The sequence below is a fragment of the Python bivittatus genome, unplaced genomic scaffold (genome assembly GCF_059951505.1).
Source record: "Python bivittatus isolate LINGU-HERP-01145 unplaced genomic scaffold, Pbiv_v1 ctg000980_np1212, whole genome shotgun sequence".
NCBI lineage: Eukaryota > Metazoa > Chordata > Lepidosauria > Squamata > Pythonidae > Python > Python bivittatus.
Window position 1 is genome coordinate 60,859,718 of NW_028277125.1, and position 22,545 is coordinate 60,882,262.

Consider the following 22,545-nt stretch of genomic DNA (forward strand, 5'->3'; position numbering starts at 1 on the left):
GTGCCAGGTAATTTGATTTTAATATTTTTGATTTTAATATTTTTATTGTACATAGATAAATATTTTTATTGTACATTTTATCTCTTGGTTGTGAGCTGCCCAGAGTTTATACAAGATGGGCAGCTACATAAATGTTTTAAATCAATCAATCAATCAATCAATCAATCAATCAATCAATCAATCACTCAATCATTTAAAAGAAACCGCAAACAAGGAAAAAGAAAACCTGGATTACTTAAACACTAAATATCTTTAAAACCCCTTATTTTTGATCTTGCATTTAAATTGCTATGCACTACTATCCAAATGTTAATGTTACAGCAACTATTGCAACACTATAATTCATCCTTGAAAGAGAGGCTGGTTCCACCTTGAAGTAGGTTGTGCTATACCCCTTCCTCAAGAACCCCTCACTGGACCAAATGGGACTGGACAATTTTCATCGAGTCTCTAACCTTCCTGTCATCTGATGGGATCTAGAAAGCTTCTCTGTTGTGGTACCTGACCTTTGGAATAGCATCCCCTGAGGTTCAGACTGCCCCAATCCTGCAACCTTTTAAATGATCTCTGAAAACATGCCTCCCACAGCTCTGGGCTAAGTTCAGCTGTGCTTATCTAGTGTGGTGTTTGTTTCAGTTAGAGTAGGTCTATTCCCCCATTATATTTACTGTTTTCTTTTTGTTTTTAGACACTGCATCTGTTTTTAATCTGTATGCTGCCCAGAGACAGTGTTGAGTGGGGCAATCTTATAAATCTAAATTATAAATAAGTAAACAAACAATTTTAGATTCTGGAAAAAATCTATCAGTGTAATATATTTACTCAGGGAAATAAGATGTTTTTCATGCTTATTGATTTGGAGTGGTGTCGATAAATGATGAAAGTAGGATATATTCAGAGGCTGAATTGATATCTGGCATTACATATAAAAGAAAATGCTTATATCTGTAGGTATTTTTGTTATTCAAATGGGGTGTTTATAGACAGTTTTTAAACATTGGTTATATTAAAGTGCAAGAACATTGTGCTGTATAATTTGGGGCATGCTTAATACAAAATGCAGCATAAAAATTACCTTTTCTTCATTATGAATGATTTTTACTATACCTGCTTGGACATGAGTACAAGGTTGAATTCCCACTGCATCTAATTTATTATTACTGCTGTAGATATTGTTTTGTGTTATACTGCATAGAGTATTTCTAGAAATATATTGCAAAAACCTACAGGGGAGGAAATGACAAAATAAAACTGCTTTGGAAGATATTGCATTTTTATAATAGACCAGCACATTATTCCCATAGAAAAGCACTTTAAGAAAATGGTTTGGATATTTTCATCAAAAAATATTTTTTGCAAACCCATTCTATTTAGACTTTGTGCTGATAACTTGGAACATATATTTCAAATAAATTTCATATGATATTCTGGTGCATGACCTCTAGTGTGCTTAATTTTGTTTTCAATTAGCATCTCCCATCAATGGACTTATGACTTTCATCTGAAACACAGGAAATAGATGCTTTCCCTTCTATCTACTGTCTCAATTCTGAAAGCAAATCCTTAGCTAAGTTCTTGCTGAAATTAAAATTAGACAAATACTTAGAATTATAGCCCAACCCTCTGCTTGTATAATCAGAAATTGGTAGCACCAAGTTCAGGGGACTGATTCCCTGACATATGTATCCAGTATTGCCTGTTTTATGTACCAAACATAATGAACTCCCTTCCAACACTTTTTCCCCCACTGGGAAGATGTAAATAATTTCAGCTTACGAATGCTTGGGGAAAGGCTTGCAGGACTGGAATCTAAACTCACTTTCCAAACCACTTATATAATAAAAGCAATTGCCTATTCAGAATTTAATTTTTAAAAATCTGATATTTGTATTTAAAAACAATGTATGACATGGATGAAGGACAGAGCATTTAAAAATATTAAAGTACTGTTTTTGTTTGGCTGCATTTGCTAATGACCAAATTCTCTCAATCTCCAGCTAAAAAATCCAGATCAATTAGATGTTTGTACTGCTAGCAACATTTTAGGCTATGTGGTAATCCATTATCGAGATGCACAATAGGTTATACAGCATTCATGTAGCAGGATTACAGGCGGGACATGAGCAATAGCATAATGCAATTGATGGCTTCCCTGCATGAAATATGTGAGAATCATTCTCTTAGTATTATTGTACCATTAATTATAAAAATAATAGAAGTAATAAGCTAATTTATTATGCTATACTCACAATAATCTCTCTCAATATTACACTTTATGCTGGGTTAATATCAATAGTCCTTTTGTCCTGCTTTGCAAGTTCAAGATGCTAATGTCATCTTGTATAAGATCAAAGCTCAGTTTCATTGTTAATGTACAAATATTAGTTTAATCCTGTTCATTGTAATGGATACCATCTAATGAACAGGGATCTACATAATTATTATGTACAAATGAAATATAAAATTGAAAATCTTTATGAAATCTAGATTACAGAAAACTAGATAGAATTAATTAATTTGGAATCTTTGCTTGCTGTTATAAAACAGCTTGCTATATTCACTTGTAATATTAAACCTGAGATAAACATTACAAATGTCAAAAGAATGTATTCTTCCTTCCGCAGGAGGACCCAGACTGCCCTCTTGAGTGTGCCAAACAGTACAGAGTACTTCACATACAATGCAACTGGCATGCACTTTAGTTTGGAATCTGCTTGGGGATGAAATTCTTGGCTAATGCTGTGGAAATTCTGATACTGCAAGAGACAGGCTGCTTTAATCAGTGATGAAATAAGAAATCACTTTCTTTCAACAATGCCATGCTCTTGGCTTTGCTATTTTCTAATGATAATGTTAATTGTTTTGTTTTTTCAAAATGTGCTACAGCACACAGGCATCTCAACAGGGAGTCTTTTAGAGACAAAACCATTACCATTTTTTACCATATTTGTTGAGGGTATGTACTACATTAGTTTGGAAGTATTCCATAAAACAAAATGTATCATCAAATAGTGCACAATTAATACATTGAGTGTGCATATAACACATAATTTAAATGTGGTGCTTCTGTATTGGCTTGGAATTTTATTGCTGATTCATCTCACATTAGGATTTTTGGCAAAAAGTGTAAAATGCTTAACTGCATCTTCATGGTTGTATGCTTCAGTCAGAAAACTGCAGAATCTTCTAAGTTCAGCAGAAACAATTTTAGCAACTAGCTATGAGAAACAATGATTTTTCAGTCATACAGCTAAATTCATTTCAACCTAATTACTTAAAAAGCCTTGAGGTTGGGTGGCATCAGTGGTTAGCAGTTGATAACATTCGGCAGAATTAGTAAGGTTGTCCAAAATAAAGGATAATCTGGTGATATGGTATGTACTGTTGAAAAAAGGTTATTTTCCAATAATCATGTAAAAGCTTTCTTTTGTTGTGATAGAATGAATAATGTTGCCATAAAATAAGTGATGTCCAGGGATTAATGTCCTTGAACAGGGAAGAAAATGCAACTAGTTGATAGGTCTTATCAATTATAAACCTTCAGGAACTCTCCATAATCTAAACAGAATAGGCATGGAAAATCTCTGACCAGTCCACAATGGCCTTAGTTGAAACCTCTTTCCAAATCACCATCCCTTTCTGTTTCCTTACTGGGGATACTTACTTCTTTATTCTTGCTTTATGTTTCATTGGGACCATAATTTCAGTGTCTTTTATTGCCATGTTTTCATTCCCCCTGCCCTTTATGTTTTCTGCCTAAAAAGATGAAAGGCAAGCTAAGATGCCTCTCTAGTGTTATGTCCTTCTATGAATCCGAGGCTGAAAAGGCAGACCTGATGAATTATCAGCCTGGGGAGCTGTCAGGCAATCAGTTAAGACAGATCACAGAGACAATGAACCTGAATAGGTGGGGGCTAACTCAAATCACAAGGGGCCTGATCCAGATAGGATGCCCAGTCCAAGAATATACCAACAATTATGAAGGGCAGGACTGAAGTGGTCAGCTCTTCTCCTCAAGAGGCAGCAACCCTCTAACTAAGTCATGCCAGGAACTGGGATTATGTAAGAGCAACCTCCAGACTCTTTTCTCTTTCTTGGAAACAGCCCTCCTGTCTCTGGATTGACAGCTCCCCAGGCTGATTTTACCTTTGGCTTCTTGTTTCTGCCTCCTTGCCACGCAACTTGAACATCTGGTTATAATCCTGGACTGGACTCCTGGATTTCTCTGCTTTGGCCTGGCTGTTCTCACTGGCAATTTGCCTGACAAAATGCAAGAACTCACCTTCTCTGTATATATCCTGACTCTTGATTTACAACCTCTCAGACGAAGTGCAATGTCTGCCTCTCAAGTTAACTGTTGTATAAGCCCCTCATTAAACTGCTTGCAAAATTGCTACACAGAGACTGTTATTCCTTGGCTGACTTCGGGATAGGGAGCTACCATTTCAAGAGATATTCTGTCTTTGAGAATTTCTTAGACAGCCAGGTTTAAATTTACACATTCATGCATATATGCAAGGGTTGCGTAAATGCAGCTTCAAGCACCTCAGAGGCCACATGCCCTTAGCGGGATGGCAGTGACCACTGCATGTGGACCTCCATGTACCTGCCAAGAGCCAAAACAGGTTCCTCAGTCTTACAGAATTCGATATCCATCTCTCCATTTTTCCCAAGCGTATAACTAGCTTTACAGATGACTGCTTAAGCACTGTCTTTCATAATACGACAGCAATGACAAAGGAATAGTCTCCATCTAGTATATATGCATAAATGATTATAATAATTACTTTATAGAAGTAACTAATTGAAATCACAATGAAAAGTGAAACATCTTAATATTTACCTTGAGAGGGGGAAAACTAACTGTATATTCAAAGCAATATTAAAAAGGTTTTTTTTCTTTTCCTTTGACAACACTCATCCTTTAAGAAAATAAAGTGTATGAATACAACCACTCATCCAATTCCCATGACTTTAATGCCATTTAGGTTCTGGAAATCATTTCAGAGAAAGATTAGATCCCTAATCTTTAAAAGAAACATTTTAAGTCCTATGTGAAATATGCTTCACTTTTATGAAAACCTGAAAATTTATTTTATTTCTTCTTCAGCAGATAAAAGTTGTTCAGGTTCTGAGAAAGAGCTTTTAGTAGTCTCAGTAGGAGCTATATTATTAGAACTAGTGTAACATTTTGAAAACCACATGTAATCATTCTTAGGTGCAGAATGTAGAGCAATGGATTTATCAATATGGCTTTTGGGAAATCGACCCAGAATGGAATGCTTAATATCTGGATATTGGACAAATGAAGTCTGATAAATAGTACGGCAGGCATTACTGCTAGGAATTGGTTCGTGGGCCAAAAAACAGTAGTTTTGCGAATAGTGTTGACACTTCTCTTGAAATTTTCTTAGTCCTAGCCCCTAAAAGAAATGGGGAGAAAGCATTTATTTTAGGATGATACTATAGATTAAGATAGCTAATAATATTCTGTATTGTGTTAGCAAATCATCAGGAAAGGTTTTACTAAAAGATCTGGGATAGCATCTTGATAATTGTTTACAAACTATTTCTGAAATTTATTCTCATCTGATACATAGCAGAAGTAGGTACTTGCAGCCTCAGTGCAGCAGGAGTATAGACATCACAGAAACATGCAGTATCCCAGCAAGACTAACCTCTTTTCCTCAAACTGAAAAAAGATGTGTAATTCCCTCACTCATTATAGAATAGATTTTTAATGTGTATCTATTTCTAATTGAAGTGTGTAAAGCAGTTCTGGTAAGTACTGCAGGCCACATACAAGACAACATCTGGATGAATCTTAGATTATCAAACCCTGCATTTGTCAGCATTTGTTTTTGACATTATACATATTTCTATGCACTTCTATGCAATTAAGATCCTCTAGTATGCCTCAAATTTTGGGGAAGATATATGTGTTTATCAAAAAGAGAAAAGTTACATATGAATTGCCCTACTAAATAATAAATTTTATTACTACGGCTAAAGGCCAGGCCAGTACTAAATAAAAATATACCTATATTTCTACAAAAGAAAATTAACAGCCTATGACTTGATATACTATCAAGTTTAGTTATGTTTCACAACTGACAAAAGACCAAGATATTTCAATAAACTGTCATCAATTTTGCTATTTAGCTTTTAAAATCAATTCTGCAATAATTCTACAAGAAAGAAATTCTGTAATAGAGAACAAATCTAAATATTTCCAAAATATATTACACACACCTTACAGAGAGAATTATTAAGAATTATTCTTTTTAAAGAAAATAACATAAAACTGAATACTTACAGAATCTAAATATTCTCCTACATTCACTAAAGAATGTCTATTGTCATGGATTGAAAATGGAAATGTATTTACTGGTTTCTAAAAGAAAATGAAAAAAACCCAGTCTTTTGCATACATACGGCAGGGTCATAGCCTTCACATTCTACAGAAATCAAAATTACATGTATATAAAAATGCGTGATACAAATACACATTTGTTAGTTCAGAATATGTTATACTCATAACAGAATTTAATTTTATCTAGTCTTTCTTTAAGCATGCCAAACTATTGAATTAAATCAACTTTACTTTTATGGGTACAAATTACAAAAAAAAATCCAGGATTTCTTTTAGAGGCTTACTACTGAGTCTACTGCTAATAAAAGCTGAACTTCAAGAGGAAACTCATAATTGAGTCAACCTGAGATTTATGAGCTCAGTGCTGCACACTGATACTATATATTAAATTGCAGAATATATATTTAAAAGTACTAAGTCCCAAATCTAGCAAACATAGGGATGCATGTTAAATTTTATTATTTGCAATCTCCCAGGTTTTGCTCTCTGTACTAAGCAAAACCAAAGAAAACTAGCTTTCTTTGAAACAAAGTCAACCTATTCCCTCTTCTCCAACAAGACACTAATAATGTTAAGAGTCTTAATTTATAACCATAGAATTAAATGAGAACTAAATAACCAAGTAGTGCATTTCCCTGAAATAAAGAATAATTTTTGGTGTTAAAAATATAACAGACCAAAAGAGGCAATTTGTCTAAGTTAGATCTTCTCAGAAGTGTATTAGGAACTAAAGGACCACAAACACTTGGAACTAATACTTTTCTAATTTTTTGTTACTAATATCTTTCTAATTATTCATAATGTCATGTGGCATCATAAAAAGATGAAAATCATTTAAAAGCCCTTTTAGCATCACAGGAATCTACTGCTTTTATTTCTACTAGTCTAATATAAAGAGAAAAAAATAAAAAAAAAAGACCAAAAAAAAGACAACTCCTTACAAAATTCAATTTTTAAACAAAGGATTAAACCTTGACCCCATGGGTAATACTGAACAATCTTTAATAAAAATCCAGTTCATGCACTGAACACATACTTTTTTGGGGGGAGGGTGCCTCTGAGTCAGTGTTGATTCCTGGCAACTGGACAAGTCCCTCCAGTTTTCTTGTCAAGATTTCAGAAGTGGTTTGCCATTGCCTCCTTCCTAGGACTGGGAGAGAGTGACTGGCCCAGGGTCACCCAGCTGGCTTTGTGCCTCAGGTGGGACTGGAATTCATAGTTTCCTAGTTTCTAGCATGATGCCTTAACCACTACACTAAACTGACTCTCTGAACACATACTATCAATCCAAAATTGTAATGCCAGAGTTGCAATATTTTTCTATGGTCAAAGAATAATAATTTTTGTTATGCTCAATGCTTGGTAAAACTGATAGTTCTTCATATATTCATAAATTCCAAATTCTTGGTATATAATTTAAAATCACATTCTCATCCTTAAGATACATTACTCTTCCGAAAATCATATTACCACACATATTAATAAACACGTCAAACCAAAATATGCTAGGGAGGCACGTGAAACCATGGTTATTTAACCACGCCTAACCAGCCTATGGTTATTTAACTAGACCTAACCAGGCCAATAAGATCGGGAGGATGTATGTACCTAGCATATATGTGCACACTAATGATGTTGTACTTAGGATTTTGGTGGAAAATTGAATTAATGTTATTGTATGTTTCTTCTTATAAATAGCTTTTGTAAGCTGCTTAGATTCATTTTTGATTGAAGTAGAATAAAGACATAAATAAATAAATAAATAAATAAATAAATAAATAAATAAATAAATGCTGTGTAAATATCCCCCCATCATTTTACACTTTAAGTGTAATGACACTGAAGCTAACCTTTTTTAAACATTCTCTGAAGTGTCCAATAAATATGAAAAAATAACTTGTTGAATTAGTCTCATTTTAAGATGTTAAGAAATATTACTTGTATAGCAGATTGAAAAACATCCAAAACTATTGATAGTATTTCAGGAGTTTTAGATGTTGATAATGCAAAATTAGGCGGCTGAGACTAGAAGGAGATGTTTCTCCATTGTGGCCCACATTTTGTGAAACAATCTTCCATAGCAGGTTCTGTTTATGTGGGTTGGGGGGTGGACACACAAGATGGTGAAGTTCTGCTTATCTGACTGCTGGCTTTTTGGGAGTTGATCAAAATGGAGCTCTTCTAGAGGGCTTTTAATTGTTAATAGTTATTGGCACAATTTTAAAATTTAAATTAATAATATATTTAATAGCTTTATTATTTAGTTTATATTGTTGTATTGTAGATGTTTTTATTTGTGTAAATTGCCAAGATTTGTAAGATTGTAGCTTTCTAAAAATCAAAATAAATCTGAACAAAATTGTGTAATCAAAAGGATCTTTAATTGGATATACTATTCTGCATTTTTAGATAATCTTTCAATAATGAATATAATTTAAATTGGCAATAAGCTGATCTAAAGTAGTAATACCCCTATTAGCCTGTTTCCCAACCCCCACTGCTGAAAGATATTTACCAGCTCTTTTGAAACTTAGTATATCCCAAAGTATTTATTTATCATGTGAATAATAATCAAAATTGTACTTACACCCCATCTTCTAGACATGCCTTAGAAAATTTAATGCTGGAAATACTGTAGAATTATAATTAAATTTTTAATTATAAAAGAGGAATTAACCCCTACCATGATATCAAAAATATAATATATTCACTTTCTAATTGTGCTTATAGTGGTTTTTTTTAACTCAGTCACTTGGATCCCATAGAGAAATAGAAATTAAAATGTATCCCCAATGATAAAGCTGAAAATCAGGAAAGCTTAAATTACTATTACTGTATAATAACTATAAATAGTAATGGGAATTAAGGGTTTATAATTCCTATAAAATCTTTCTTAAGAATTTATCAATCTGTTTGAAATAATATAAAGATATTAATATAAGAATCACTCTAATTATATACATCACTCCTGAAGTAATAATCATTTTTACATTTATCTTCCTATAAGCTCACCTGCATTTTTAAGTCTACTTATATAAGTATTAACCTGACATAACCAATCTGAAACATTTCTATGAACAAGGATATTTTTCTTGGGGTAATTATTCCAAGATGTGTAAAAGAATTCAAACGTCAAGCAAAATTCCAATTTTTTCATATGTATATGTATATGCATATGTATATATGTACACAGTATATATCTGTATGTATGTGTGGATATGTGTGTGTGTGTATGTATGTGCACATATACTGTGTGTGTGTATATATATATGCACACACACACACATATAGTGTGTATATATATATATACACACACACACACATACATACATACATACACACACACACACACTGTAGAAAGTCTAGGACACTTACTAGAATTAATTAATTGGACAATTTACTGTGATATATCATTACATTTTGATATAGAACATTCATAATTTGTATTTAATTCCAGCTGTTTTAATGCCCGGAATGTCCTTCAGACAGGTCAGTGGGTCCAATATCAAATTAAACATAAAAGGGCATTGTAATTCAATTAATGAAAAAGGAGATCATATTTGGCCTAAACTTGTCCAAAAATTTGATCTCCACCATACCCAAGACCTTTGGTGCATCCAATGAAATCGTGGATTCCATTTTTTCTGAATGTGTAACTAAAGTATTAATAATATTATCTGAGGCTTGTCATCCTTTTATAAAAACAGATGGCACAGGGTGGATAACTGAAAATCATGTCTTCTGTAATCTACATGCCAAGTTCACTGTCAAAATTCTGGCAGCAACTTTTATGAAAGAAATCAGGCAATAGCTTGCACAATCAGCAGAATTTTTACCAACCTTCAAAATCTTAATTATGCATGTTTCATTAAAAGAAGTTGGGAAAACTGTACTCAGAATAACAATGTTATAAATCTCCAGCAATATAGGAGTGAAAGAAGATCAAGATATACCTTATATCACTCAGCAGGATAGCTATTAGCACCAGGAACTTTTTCTGTTTCATAGATTTAATATGCCTATTATTTCCTGAATAGATAAAGGTGCAGCTTGATAATGTCTTGATCACATATATTCTTTGGAAAACCTATATATATTTTTAGAAAAGAACAATTTCTTCCTTGGTAATCTGACTTGATACTACATGCTGATTTACTATTTCAGACTAATTATATAGTTTGTTCTGAGCAACATTAATAACAGAATTGTTATTACTTGGTTGCTGCTGTTTCAGGCAAGAGGCCAATAATTTACCAGGTCTTTCACCTCACTCCCGATATTTTTGCTTTATGCAAGCAATTCAATGAATATTCTATACATACTTCATAAAGGAAATTAAATTCCAATTTAGCAAACATGAAAGCTTTATATAATTCCAGATATCAATATTAAGATATATAAAAGGGTACTATAGGGAAGATGGTCAGGAACTCTTTTCTACTGCCACAGAAATTGGACTAGAAATAATGAGTGTAACCTGTGGCTAAGTAGATTTCATTTAAGTATAATGAAAAACTTCCAAATGGTCTGATACCTATGAAGGCTGTGGATTCTCCATCTCTAGAGTTGTGTTTTTTTTAAAGAGGCTGGACAGCCACCTATTAAAGATGGTTTAATTAGTTTTCCTGCACACTGCAGCAGATTGGACTAGATGAACTGTGTGGTCCCTTCCATCTTCACAATTCTATTACATAGATAGTAAAGTAATATCATTAATGAATGCAATACAATTATTAAAATATTTACTCACCAATGTTAAATAAAACCCTTCTAAAGAACATATTCCACTGTGAATTTTTAAGACTTGCTATTCAAAGTTGCTATATTTCTGGCAGACTTTAAATTTGAACTAATATATATTTGACCAACGCATCTTGTAGATAAAAAACCTCTGTCATGTTGAAGGATGAGTTTCTTGTATAAAACAAAAATAAAAACAAGCAAACCTGAATTTAACTAAGTACTATCCCTTCTTGGAAGGATATCTATCACCTTTTATATTACAGGAAACAAAGATGTCACAAGTGAAAAAAAAACTGCACATAAAAAAAATCTAGAAAAAAATTCATTTAATGGAGAGAATTATTTAAAAAAAACCCTGAAAATAAAAACATGAAAAAACACAAAAAGAAGAAAGAATAACTTTAAAAACATTGAAGAAAATTAAAAATAATAAAATGCTTAAAAAATCTAAAAGAGAAACAAAAATAGTGAAACTAATTCTACAGGGACTTCTGGAAAAGATGTACTGAACATACAGTATAAGAAATCCCCCACAACCCAAGGTGACCCACATTCTATTTTTTTAAAAAATATATTAAGTATAAAAAAGACTTCTGCTTCTTTACTTTAAATGATTCCAGATGAATAAACATATCTGCAGTCTCTAGACTGAAAACTTTTCATACCAGAATCCAGAGAAAAACAAAAAAGGAAATCACTGGGAAAAAGAAAATACTGTATTTAATATCCTATTCTGGACATAGATCTGGAAAAACGCATTCCATTCCAATGATCATGCTTGCCAAGGCAAATATATATGATCCCATATTATAGATCTTAGAAATCTCATAATAGGATTTGGATTCTGTTCTGAATAGAAATGGAAGCACACACAATCAGCAATTTTAATTTCTATCTTCTATTTCAGCTGCACTAAAAAAAAAAATCTCACATATAAATTTGTCCATGAAGACTGCCATAGACTAATCTTGCTCAGCTCCTCTAAGAAGTATATTTGACCTAAAAGGCTACTAATAATTGTAACTAATACATTTCTTGTAACAAATATACTGTAGTTTTAACTATAGGTAGTCCTCGACTTACAACCACTCATTCAGCAACCATTCAAAGTTATGGTGATGCTGAACAAAGGGATTTACAACCAGTCCCTGAAGTCATTGCTGTTGCAGCGCCCCTACAATCACGTGATCAAAATTTGGGCACTTGGCAACCCACATACACTTAACCGAAGTGAGATTAGCTCCATCCCTCTTAACATTCCACAAGTCCTTCAAGACCAGGCTATGTGATCAGGCCTGGGGCTCCCAGGGGACTGGGGAGATTTTGCAATGGCTCCCTTATTAATTTTGTCCCCTCCTATTTTGTGTGATTTTAGTTTTTTATTTGTAATTGTTTTTATGTATTTATTCTTTTTAATTGTTGTACGCTGCCCAGAGTCACCTTGTGTGAGATGGGTGGCTATATAAATATAATAAACAAACAAACAACTGCAAGGGCACTTCCACTCCACCCACCCAGCTATCTCCCCCTGCACTCCATGGCCCCTGCCACCGTAGCTGATTTTCGTCATCTTCTTGCTCCCACTGCTGACCAAGCATGCCTGGCCTGGCCCTTTGCAAGGCAACTGTTGGCCACATGAGGCTTTCTTCCCAAGATTTCGTATGGGAGTTTCCTTGTGAGACCTGGGGAAGATGGCCTCACATGGCCAGCAGCTGCCTTGCAAGGGCCAAAACTCTAGAGATGGAGAACCACAGCCTTCATAGGTAGACTGTTCCAATGTTGCATACCTTGTCAGCAGCGGGAGCAAGAAGAGGGCAAAGGTCAGCTGGGGCAGTGGAGTGCAGGGCAGTGAGAGCGACTGCGGCTACAACTGGGATGGGATGGCTAAGGCTTCTTGGGGCAGCTGGGGCTTCATGCTGCGCTGCTGGGGCAGCTGGGGCTTTGTACCAGACTGCTGGGGTGGCTGCAGCTTTGTGCCACGCTGTTGGGGTGGATGGGGCTTCCCAGGGCAGCTGCAGCTTCACACCACACCACATTGCTGGGGTGGCTGAGGCTTCCTGGAGCAGCTGTGGCTTCATACTGTGCTGTGGCTTAGGGGCTTCTTGCAACTCCAGTGCTGCGGGGCACCAAGAAGCCCGACGCACAGCATGGCAAACACCCCAGAGCTGTGTGGTTCTGGGGTTGCTTGCTACCGCTCAAGTCAGGGTACAGGGTAGTCAAAAGGGGGGGACAGGCAGTTGGGATGAGTTGAAGGGGAGGCAATCCCTTACCTTGGAAGAACTGAGGCTTGGGGCTAGGAGGGACCAAGCCTGGAATGGTTTGGATTATGGTGGGTCCTCGGCTAACAACCAGTGGAATTTGGTTAACAATGGCAATGGGGATTGCTGGGATTGCAGTCGCTAAGCAAGGCGGACATGTGACATCACGCTTTACGACCGCATCATTTAGTAATGGAAACTCTGATCCCAATTACCATCGTAACTCAAGGACTACCTGTATTTGTTATGTCATGAAATATCACAAAAAGCTGAAAGCCATGTAAAAATCTTTTCAAAATCTGATTTTTCTTTCCCACTGTGAAGTATTTCCTATTGCCAATTAATAAGCTGTAGTAGTATACTTCTTTCTTTGTGTATTTCTTTTAATTTCTTCCTTGCATGTGAAGACATATCCTTGTAAAAGAACAGGTGTGCTATATTCAGTTACTCTTTAGAACCATTACTAATTATTGTACGAAAGTGTCAAGTGGTGTACCACAGAGCTCAGCTGTAGGGTCTGGGTTATTTAAGATATTTATAAATGATTTAGATGAGAGTTTATAAATATAATTATCAAAGCTGCAGACAACACAAAAATAGGGGGGAGATTAGAAACACCTTAGAAGACAGTATCACAATTCAGGAGAATCTTAACAAGCTAGGACAGTGGGCAGAAATGATTAAGATGAAACTCAAAAGGGACAGATGCAAAGTCATACAGGAAAAATCAAAGGCATAAGTGTAGGATGGGAAGGACCAAACTGGGCAGCAGTATATGCAAAAGGGATCCGGCTGTCTTGATGGATCATCAGGTGAACATGAGCTTCCAAAAAGCAAAAGCAATCCTAAGATGCATCAAGAGAAATATAGAGTCTAAGATAAAGTCAGGTCATAATTCCTCTCTATTTTGCTTTGGCCACATCACACTTAGTATATTGCATCCAGTTCTGGGCACATTTTAGGAAGGACACTGACAAGAATGTGCAGAGAAAAGCAAGTAAGATAAAGGGACTGGAAGGAAACCCCTGAGGAGCAACTGGATGTATTGGATATGTTTAGCCTGCAGAACAGAAGACTGCAGAGAGACATAACAGCTGTCTTCAAATATCTGAAGGGCTGTTGTTTAGAAGATGGGGCAGAACAGTTCAGATTTGTTCCAGGAGATAGGACAAGAAACAATGGATTTAAAATACAAGGAAGTGGATTTTATAACAGAAATAAATATATGTTCCAGCAATAAAAGACCATTCATAATAGATTTGATAAACCAATAAAGTGTAAACCAAACAACTTTCAAGAAAATTGTTTGCCTTTTGCTTTATTACTCAATATGTCTAAAATGTGCTTGCAATTACTATGAGCTGAGCACATACCAGATTAAAAAACACCCAGTTAGATATTACAGACTAAAAACTGTTTTCCTTCCCACAAAAAAACCTTCTGTGTGAAAACTGATATTACAAAACATGACATTGATCAAAGCCATATTCACTTGTATTATTAATTCAAATATATTTCCTTAATTCTTCTTTCTTCCTTTCTGCAAAATGCAATTGTTCATTACAACAATTAAGGTGACACATTATGCTGTTTCATAATATAATTTGCTTAGTTTTGGCTTACAATGTTGGATAAACTGAGCTAACTATGGCTTGGTCAACAGTCCATGAAAAAAAATAGCTTAATATAAGATGTAAACCAAGCTAGGTTCATATACTGCACTAAGCCTTGGGTTAGTTAACCATAATTTGTTGAATAAGCCATACTGACTTTGAATAAGTTCATACCATTAAGCCAAAAACCATGGGTTTATAAACCATAAAGACTGGATTCACACAGTGTATTAAGCTACAATGTAGTTTCTTCAGTTTTGGCTTAGCATGTTGTATGAACATGTATTGAGAAATAAAGACCTTTTCAGCAATGGCATCCTGCCTCCACAACTTTTGCTCCATAGAATTTTGCCTGCCATTCTCTTTGTTTTCTTTTTGGCATGAGGCAACACATTTGTTATTTAACCAAACCAAACCAAATGATTTATGCTGCAAATCTATAGTTCTCTTTGGGGAATAAGCCATGTTAAATGTAATGGGATTTACATGTCTTAAATAGACAAGTATAGGATATGTTATATTAACCTACATGTTAACTTTATGGTGGTAATTGATATTAGTCTAGAGATATCTGATTTGCAATTGTGTCTGTTAAATGTTGTCCTATTTTCTTTTTCAATTTTGAAAGCTACTATGAGAGTTTAGGCTGAAGAGCAGCTAACAGTATGCATAAATAAATAAAGAACTCAGAGCAACTGGTGTTAATCGGCAGAGTTCTGATCCATGCCACTTGATCACTATTATACGGCATCTCCCACCAGTGAGCATGGCTAATAAATGTTGATTGCTCCATCCATGGTTAATTATTGTTATGAATATATCTTAATAAACCAGAATACCTGGTTTATGTGTTATACAAATAAATTATGCACAGAGGCATCTAGGTTTACCCATGCCTGGAGGCAAGAAGAATTAAACAAGAGTGATCAGCATGCTAGTTATTATCAGATATGCCAGAATTAAAAAACAGACAAAGAAGTAGCTGCCATACTTTGATACAAACACATACATACTCTATCATTCCAACTAAGATACTCTTGATCTGTTTCTGTTTGGATACAAATAGAAAGGGGAGCAAACTGCCATTTTTGATTAGGATAGACAGCTAAGTTGAAGCTTCAGGGCTCTGTAAGAAAAACAAAAAACTCCAGGTGCTATAAAATCATTTCATTACTGTCTAGCACATTTCAGATACAAATCCTTCCTCAAGGGCTAATTTCAAAATTCCCCCTATAAATTCCATACCAGCTTCCATTAGAAGCTGTGTGAAAAGTTTTGAAGAAACAAAAGCCCTTCAGGATGGATTTGTACACTATCTAAAATGTAATAAACTATTTTTCTCAAGAGCCTGAAGCATTTTTGTGCCTTTGCTTCTCTCTCTCTCTCTCTCTCTCTCTTTTTTTTTTTTGTCTTTATAAAGGGATTAGAGTTAAGCTTATGGTGACTTCATCCCAAATTGAACTTGATTAAGTGTTCTGATCCTGGAATTTCTGGCTCCTTAGAGAAGTTGAAGCGAACATAATACTTCAGTCAAAGGAATTTGTACTGCTTATATCAAAAATTGTTGCTGGTCATGTCAGTGATCAGGTCAGAACCATATTTATTTATAGACCAGGTCCATCTGAGAAAAGACAGATCTGTTTGCTTGGCAAAATAATATTTTTATATACTGTCCTTAAACTTTCATATACTTGAGAAAAATATTTTAATTCCTATTCTTATAACAAATGAATTTAGGATTTATTAATATCAATAAGATATGTTGTATAAGAAACCAGATTCTGGTAGATTTATTTTATTTTAATTTATTATATTTGTTAAAAGCCACAGGCAAATGACTCTGGGTCAGGAGGTTACATAAAGTTCTGAAAAAACAGGAATGTAGCACTGAAATAAGCACAATTTCATTACACTTTACTGGCAAGTGCTAATTTATCATTTCATGCAGGGGTTATCAACTTTGCTATACCTCAGCTCCCCCCATGATAAATAATTGGTGTGATGCCATGAGATTAAAACTAAATAATTAAGAAATAAAACTGCTGTAATTGATGGTTTTGACAGTTGGCTAGACCCAGACATTTAGCCATCTCTCAAAACTTACTCTGAGTTTTGATCACTGTTTTGCCTGTGTAGCCACTACAGGCTTGTCCAGGCAAGTCAGAGCAAGTTTTGATAGTGCCCCCACTTTGCCTATGTACATCTGATCAGCTAAAAAACAAAACTGAGACCATCCCTCTAACATGCTCACAACACCCAGGGATTGCAACTCACAGTCTGAGAAACCCTGCATCAATTTTGAAATTCCAAATTTGGTTATAACATAACTGCAGATGTTAGATCTGCTAATGTCAGAAGCAAACAGCTGAAAAAAGACTGGTCTGTTACTATAACAATACTAACTAAGCTACAAATTAAAGTTGAGAATTTTTGAAATGTAAAGCAAATTTAGATTTGTATCCATAGTTAGTCTAGCAATCATAAAAATTGCAAGAATATTTACTTACTTTCTCACGTACTTTGTACATCAGCGGCAAACTTTTTTCAATTTTACAATTAGCATCTACATTAAGTATCTGCTTTTGCATTGCAGCTGTAAGAGATTCTGGATATATTTGCAGGTTTCCAGATTGTTTGAACTATAAAACATAAACAAAATAATCCATATAATTGAATATGTAAAAAGTTAACGAGATTCTATATTCTGTACTTTATTGTTTGTATTACAGCAACACCTAGAGGCTCTATATAGAAGCAGGATCTGATTCTATTTTCATTTTATAAATAACTTAAAAAACAAACAATTCCTACTTTCCAAGTTGTATGATATATAAAAATGTGTTAGCATATTATATATACCTCTTGGTTGGCGGGATTTGGACAATGTTATGTTGGCTTGCAAGGGAATCTCTAGATTAGATATCCTAGTTTGCATGGAATAATTTTACTGTGCTTTGGGTAAAATTGGTTGAGTTTCTCACATGCTGGCCAAATGTGCAAAAACTAACCCATACTGCCCTTACTGTTAGAGGAACACATACAATGGCTAGTAACCTAGTCTATAAATTCTCTATATTACAAAAAAGTGTTAGGTGAAAGTTTCAATTGACCAAAACTATAACAAATGGGCAGAGATCATTATGGGCCCATCTCCTGCAATGAGCAAAATTTGTACAATGTAGCCGCATGCCAGTTTGTGGTACAAACACCAGGTTTTTTGCTCTTCAGCAAGTCACTGAGAAATATATAAATTTAAGAAAGTTCATTGCACTTGTTAATTTAGAGAAAGTATGTTAAAAAGGGAGTAAGTCTGATTTATGGGATGAATTGCACAAATATGGAGTTTCTGAATATAGTAAGAACAATGTATGACTGGAATATAGCTTGTGCAAGAATAAAAGAAATTCTTAGAAAATGGTATAAGACAAGAAAGTATGATGTCCCTTGGTTATTTAATGTATTGATGGATAAATGTATAAACTTGTATACATTTATCCATCAATACATTATCTAAAGTTACCATAACTGTATAATGTTATGGTAACTTTAGATACATTGGTTAGGGATAGGAATATATATATATATACACACACATACATACATACATACACACACACACTTTTGTATGCAGATTATGTTGTAGTGTTGGTTGAGAAGCTGAACGATTTGCAGGGAATGTTAGACTGTATGAAGCAAGGAGGAGCATGGATCTGAAAATTAATAATTAATTAATATAGCAAAGTTGTGGTTGGCCAGGAAAATAAAATGAACAATTGCAAGTTATCAATAAATGGCAAAAAACTAGGACAAGTACAGCTGATTAATTTCTGTTACAATAGAAAAGAATATATGTAGCTCAGGGTTGAACTGAGGAGCCCTTGATGCCTGCTGAGTTTGGTTGTTTCCCTGCAGATATTTCATTACCCGACTAGGTAACATCATCAGTGCTAGTGAGCGTGGGGTTTGTACCTTGTTTATATATATACAGTAGTTTGCCCTGCCTGTGTTGGTGGAGGTATGGCTTTCTCCTTAGTAGTTCCTTGATTAGGGTATTGTTTTCTGCTTGATGATTTGTCTGGTGATAATCCCTGTTTATCTGGGTGTATTCTGCTCTTTTTGTTTCCTTCTTTGCTTTTTTATTGTCTGTTTTGAATGGTCTGTAAATGTGGTTTATCTCTATGTGTCTATTGATGTCTGATTTGTCTGAATGCCAAGCTTCTAGGAATTTCCTAGCATTTTTGGACTTAGCTTGGTCTAGGATGCTCATAGTTTCCCAGTTGAAACTATGATTGAGTCTGTCCATGTGTTGTGAGATTAAGGAGTTTTCATCCTGTATTCTGACTGCTAGATGGTGTTCATGGATGTGCTCTGCTAGTCTTCTGCCTGTCTGTCCTACACAGTGGCTGTTACAGCCCTTACACTGTATGTTGTAGACAACTCCTGTTTTTTCTTCTTGGGCTACTGGGTGCACTTCTTAGGTCTTATCAGATGACATTGTTTAACGGATGGGACGTGAAGCACATCTGCTCTGTCAGATCTTGTGGGGCAGAAATGGGAGAGAGACAATTCTTTCAGATAGCCAGGCCCTATGCCACAAAGGGCTTTATTTTAATTATACATGCCAGGTCAGCAGCTTCATTCATAAGTTATAGAAGAGGGAAGACTTGTTACACACCAACCTATTATTTAACAGCTGGAGCTCAGGACTATTGAGGATCCAATGACCTGGCAATGGGATTGAACAGTGGGAGCTGGAAGGCAGAATTGATATCAAATATTGACTTAGATACTGACATGTGCAAAAGCCGGTAGAAAGGTAGTGGGTAATAACTGGCTGCAAGAAATGAATTAATGTCAAAAGAAACAAAAATGGCTTTGTATGCATCTATCCACTTTGTGGAAATGTTATCTAGAAGTGAGAGCTGGGATTGTCAGAAGAAACATAAAAATTGAATACAGTGAGAATGGGGTAATTAAGTGTGCACAGTAAAACAAGAAGAGGGCCAAGAATGAATGGGTGTTAAATGAATTTCAATTAAATACAAAAGTGATTGACTAGTACGAAGGAAGTACATTGAAGTAGTTTGGCCATACAGAGAGAAGGAATGAGGAACAAACTGCAAAACAAATATATGGAGGAAGAGAATGGATTGAGTGGAACAAGAAGACTGAAAAAGATGTGGGTTGATGGAGATGATGAGATTCTTAAAGAGAGCTATGAGAACAGTAAAGAACAAAAAGCAATGTATGAATGGGTGTGTGTGAATTCAGCCAATTTTACTCAATGAAGTAGTACTGAACAAATTATCCCTTAGTACAGTATATAACCAATTAAACATTATCACAGGAATAAAAAAGACAATTTGTAAGAATAAAAGGCAAGCATGTTTCACTAGTAGGCTTACCATTAAGGCCAAATGAAAAGTGAAAAAGAGATTTAATAAAGTGTACCTTCAGTATGATTTAATTGTTCATATTTTCAGTGAGGGCTTTCATAAGTATGCTTTACTTTGCATGACGTAATTGCTCTCTATGTTCAATATGAAACAAATAGTCTATATTAAAACTGTGTATTCCTTATTATAACACCAGTGCAATTTGGCATTTCATAACAATAACAGTTACTGCTTTTGTCCATTGTATTATATACTCCCATTAGAGACAAAGGTAATGAGCCATTCTCTTGCCAAAAGGGGGAAAAAAGAGTGGAACTGAAAAGAACAGCAAATTAAGTAGACTGTATAAAGAAAGGAAAAGATAAACTGGAGGTTGGGAAAGGATGGAGGAGGGAAATGCTAAAAATGTGCACAAAGAAAGGCATTACTATTATCTACAATGCTTCTACATCACCATTATACTTCAACTAAAAATGAAGAACTGTTTAAGAAACCATTTTTAGAAGGAGACACTGTTAACTGTTAACATTTTGCACTGACATCAACGATATTAGAGCAGATAATACCTGTGTGCTCTATGTTAGACTGCAAATGTTATACTCAAGATGATTTATTTTAGATTATTCCTTATTCTACTCTTATGCCTCCCTTTCTCCAAGCAGTCAGAGCAACATTCAGATTTCTCTTTTCTCACAACAATCCAGTGTGCTACAACTAGCTTGAGAAACAGACTGGGCTAAAGTCACTTCCTCCAAGACCAATATAACTTATTTATTTATTTATTAAATGTGTACACTACCCATCTCCCCTAACGGGTGACTCTGGGCGGCTCACAATTAAAACCAAAAACCCAAGCCATTAAAAAACAATACCATATAAATAATTAAAATTAAGTAATCAATTAAAACCCGACTAAAAGCAACCCTATACATAAATACTAAAAAACATTCAAGATGATAGGAGGGGGGCAACTTCTTACATCACACAAGTTCTCATAGTCACACTCAAAGGGAGGACAAGATTATTTCCATATTAATTTTAATCTTTTAATCCATATTCATTTTGAGACGCCTGGCATGTACTTCCATAAATTTTAATTCTGCTTTATGAGGTCTGAAAAGGTTTTCCACAAATTACTTATTGAGCCACACAGCAATACTTCACTGAGAGGGAATGTTTTTAGTGCTTTAGTGCAAGGGGAAGTTTCACTAGACCCATACAGGAACAGGAATCTATATATACACCAGAGAGGCCGGGTTAAAAAAGAAATGAATGGAGAAACACAAGCATCTTTCCTTGGACGAAGGAGCATTTGATACCCCTAGGTCCGGGGCTATTCCTTTTACTGCAGACCGTCCCTCTTTCAGGCTAGGCTCTTCCTCGTCTCCAAGCGCCAAATCGACCAGGTGGACCAAACTCTGGCCTGACAGTCGCTACCTTCCTTACCCAGATACCGTCCCGGGTGGTGCTCGGATTGGCCCGCCTCCCTTTCGGCATGGTGATGAAGCTGAAGCCGAGCGCTCTGACTAGGACTTCTCTCGGTTGGGGGTTAGCTCCGCCACGGAGCCGGAGGGAAGGGTCGCCTCCTCCATCTGCCGACTTCCTGAGGAGGAGAAATAAGAGGAGCAGGAGGTTGGAGAAGGCAGTTCTGGTTGCCAAGGCTACCGTTGTCGAGTTCCTTTCTTCTGCGTCACGTTGCGGGACTCCCCCCTTTCCTTCCCTAGCGGTCCAGCGCTCCAAATCGGTTTCCCGACCATTCAAGAAAAGGCGGGAAATCCTTTCTGCGTCAGAGAAGAGCAGTGGAACTTCTCTTTACTTTTCTGGTCGAGATTGAGTTTCTGGCCAACGGACATCTAGGGAGCTCAGGATTGTACAGGGAAATTGTTAGGTCATTGGCAGACCAAGGATTAAAGAAAAGCGGGAGAACCATTTTGCGCGCGGGCGTGAATAGACTCCGGGGAGAATATTCACCTTCAGTACAATGTCACCTCCATCTCTCCACAAAAGAAGTAACCACTTCTCTGAGCGTGACTTCCCAGGCAAATACATTGTCGTGTGATAGTTGAATTGCACGGTTTAATCTCATGGTGAAACCAGACCCAACTGATTCAGCGTCACATATTCCTGTCACAAGTTTTCATCAAAACATAAGCAATGACATG

General features: G+C 35.5%; 1 protein-coding gene across 1 annotated transcript; it reads right to left on the reverse strand.

Moving 5' to 3' along the window:
• Positions 1-210: 210 nt before the first annotated feature.
• Positions 211-21,998, reverse strand: TEX36 (testis expressed 36). Its single transcript, XM_025170443.2, has 4 exons — positions 21,830-21,998; positions 17,495-17,626; positions 6,317-6,394; positions 211-5,423 (listed from the first exon to the last, which is right to left on the reverse strand). Exons 1-4 carry the CDS (start codon positions 21,878-21,880, stop codon positions 5,091-5,093), a joined length of 594 nt encoding a protein of 197 aa, XP_025026211.1. The 5' UTR covers positions 21,881-21,998; the 3' UTR covers positions 211-5,090.
• Positions 21,999-22,545: the final 547 nt, after the last annotated feature.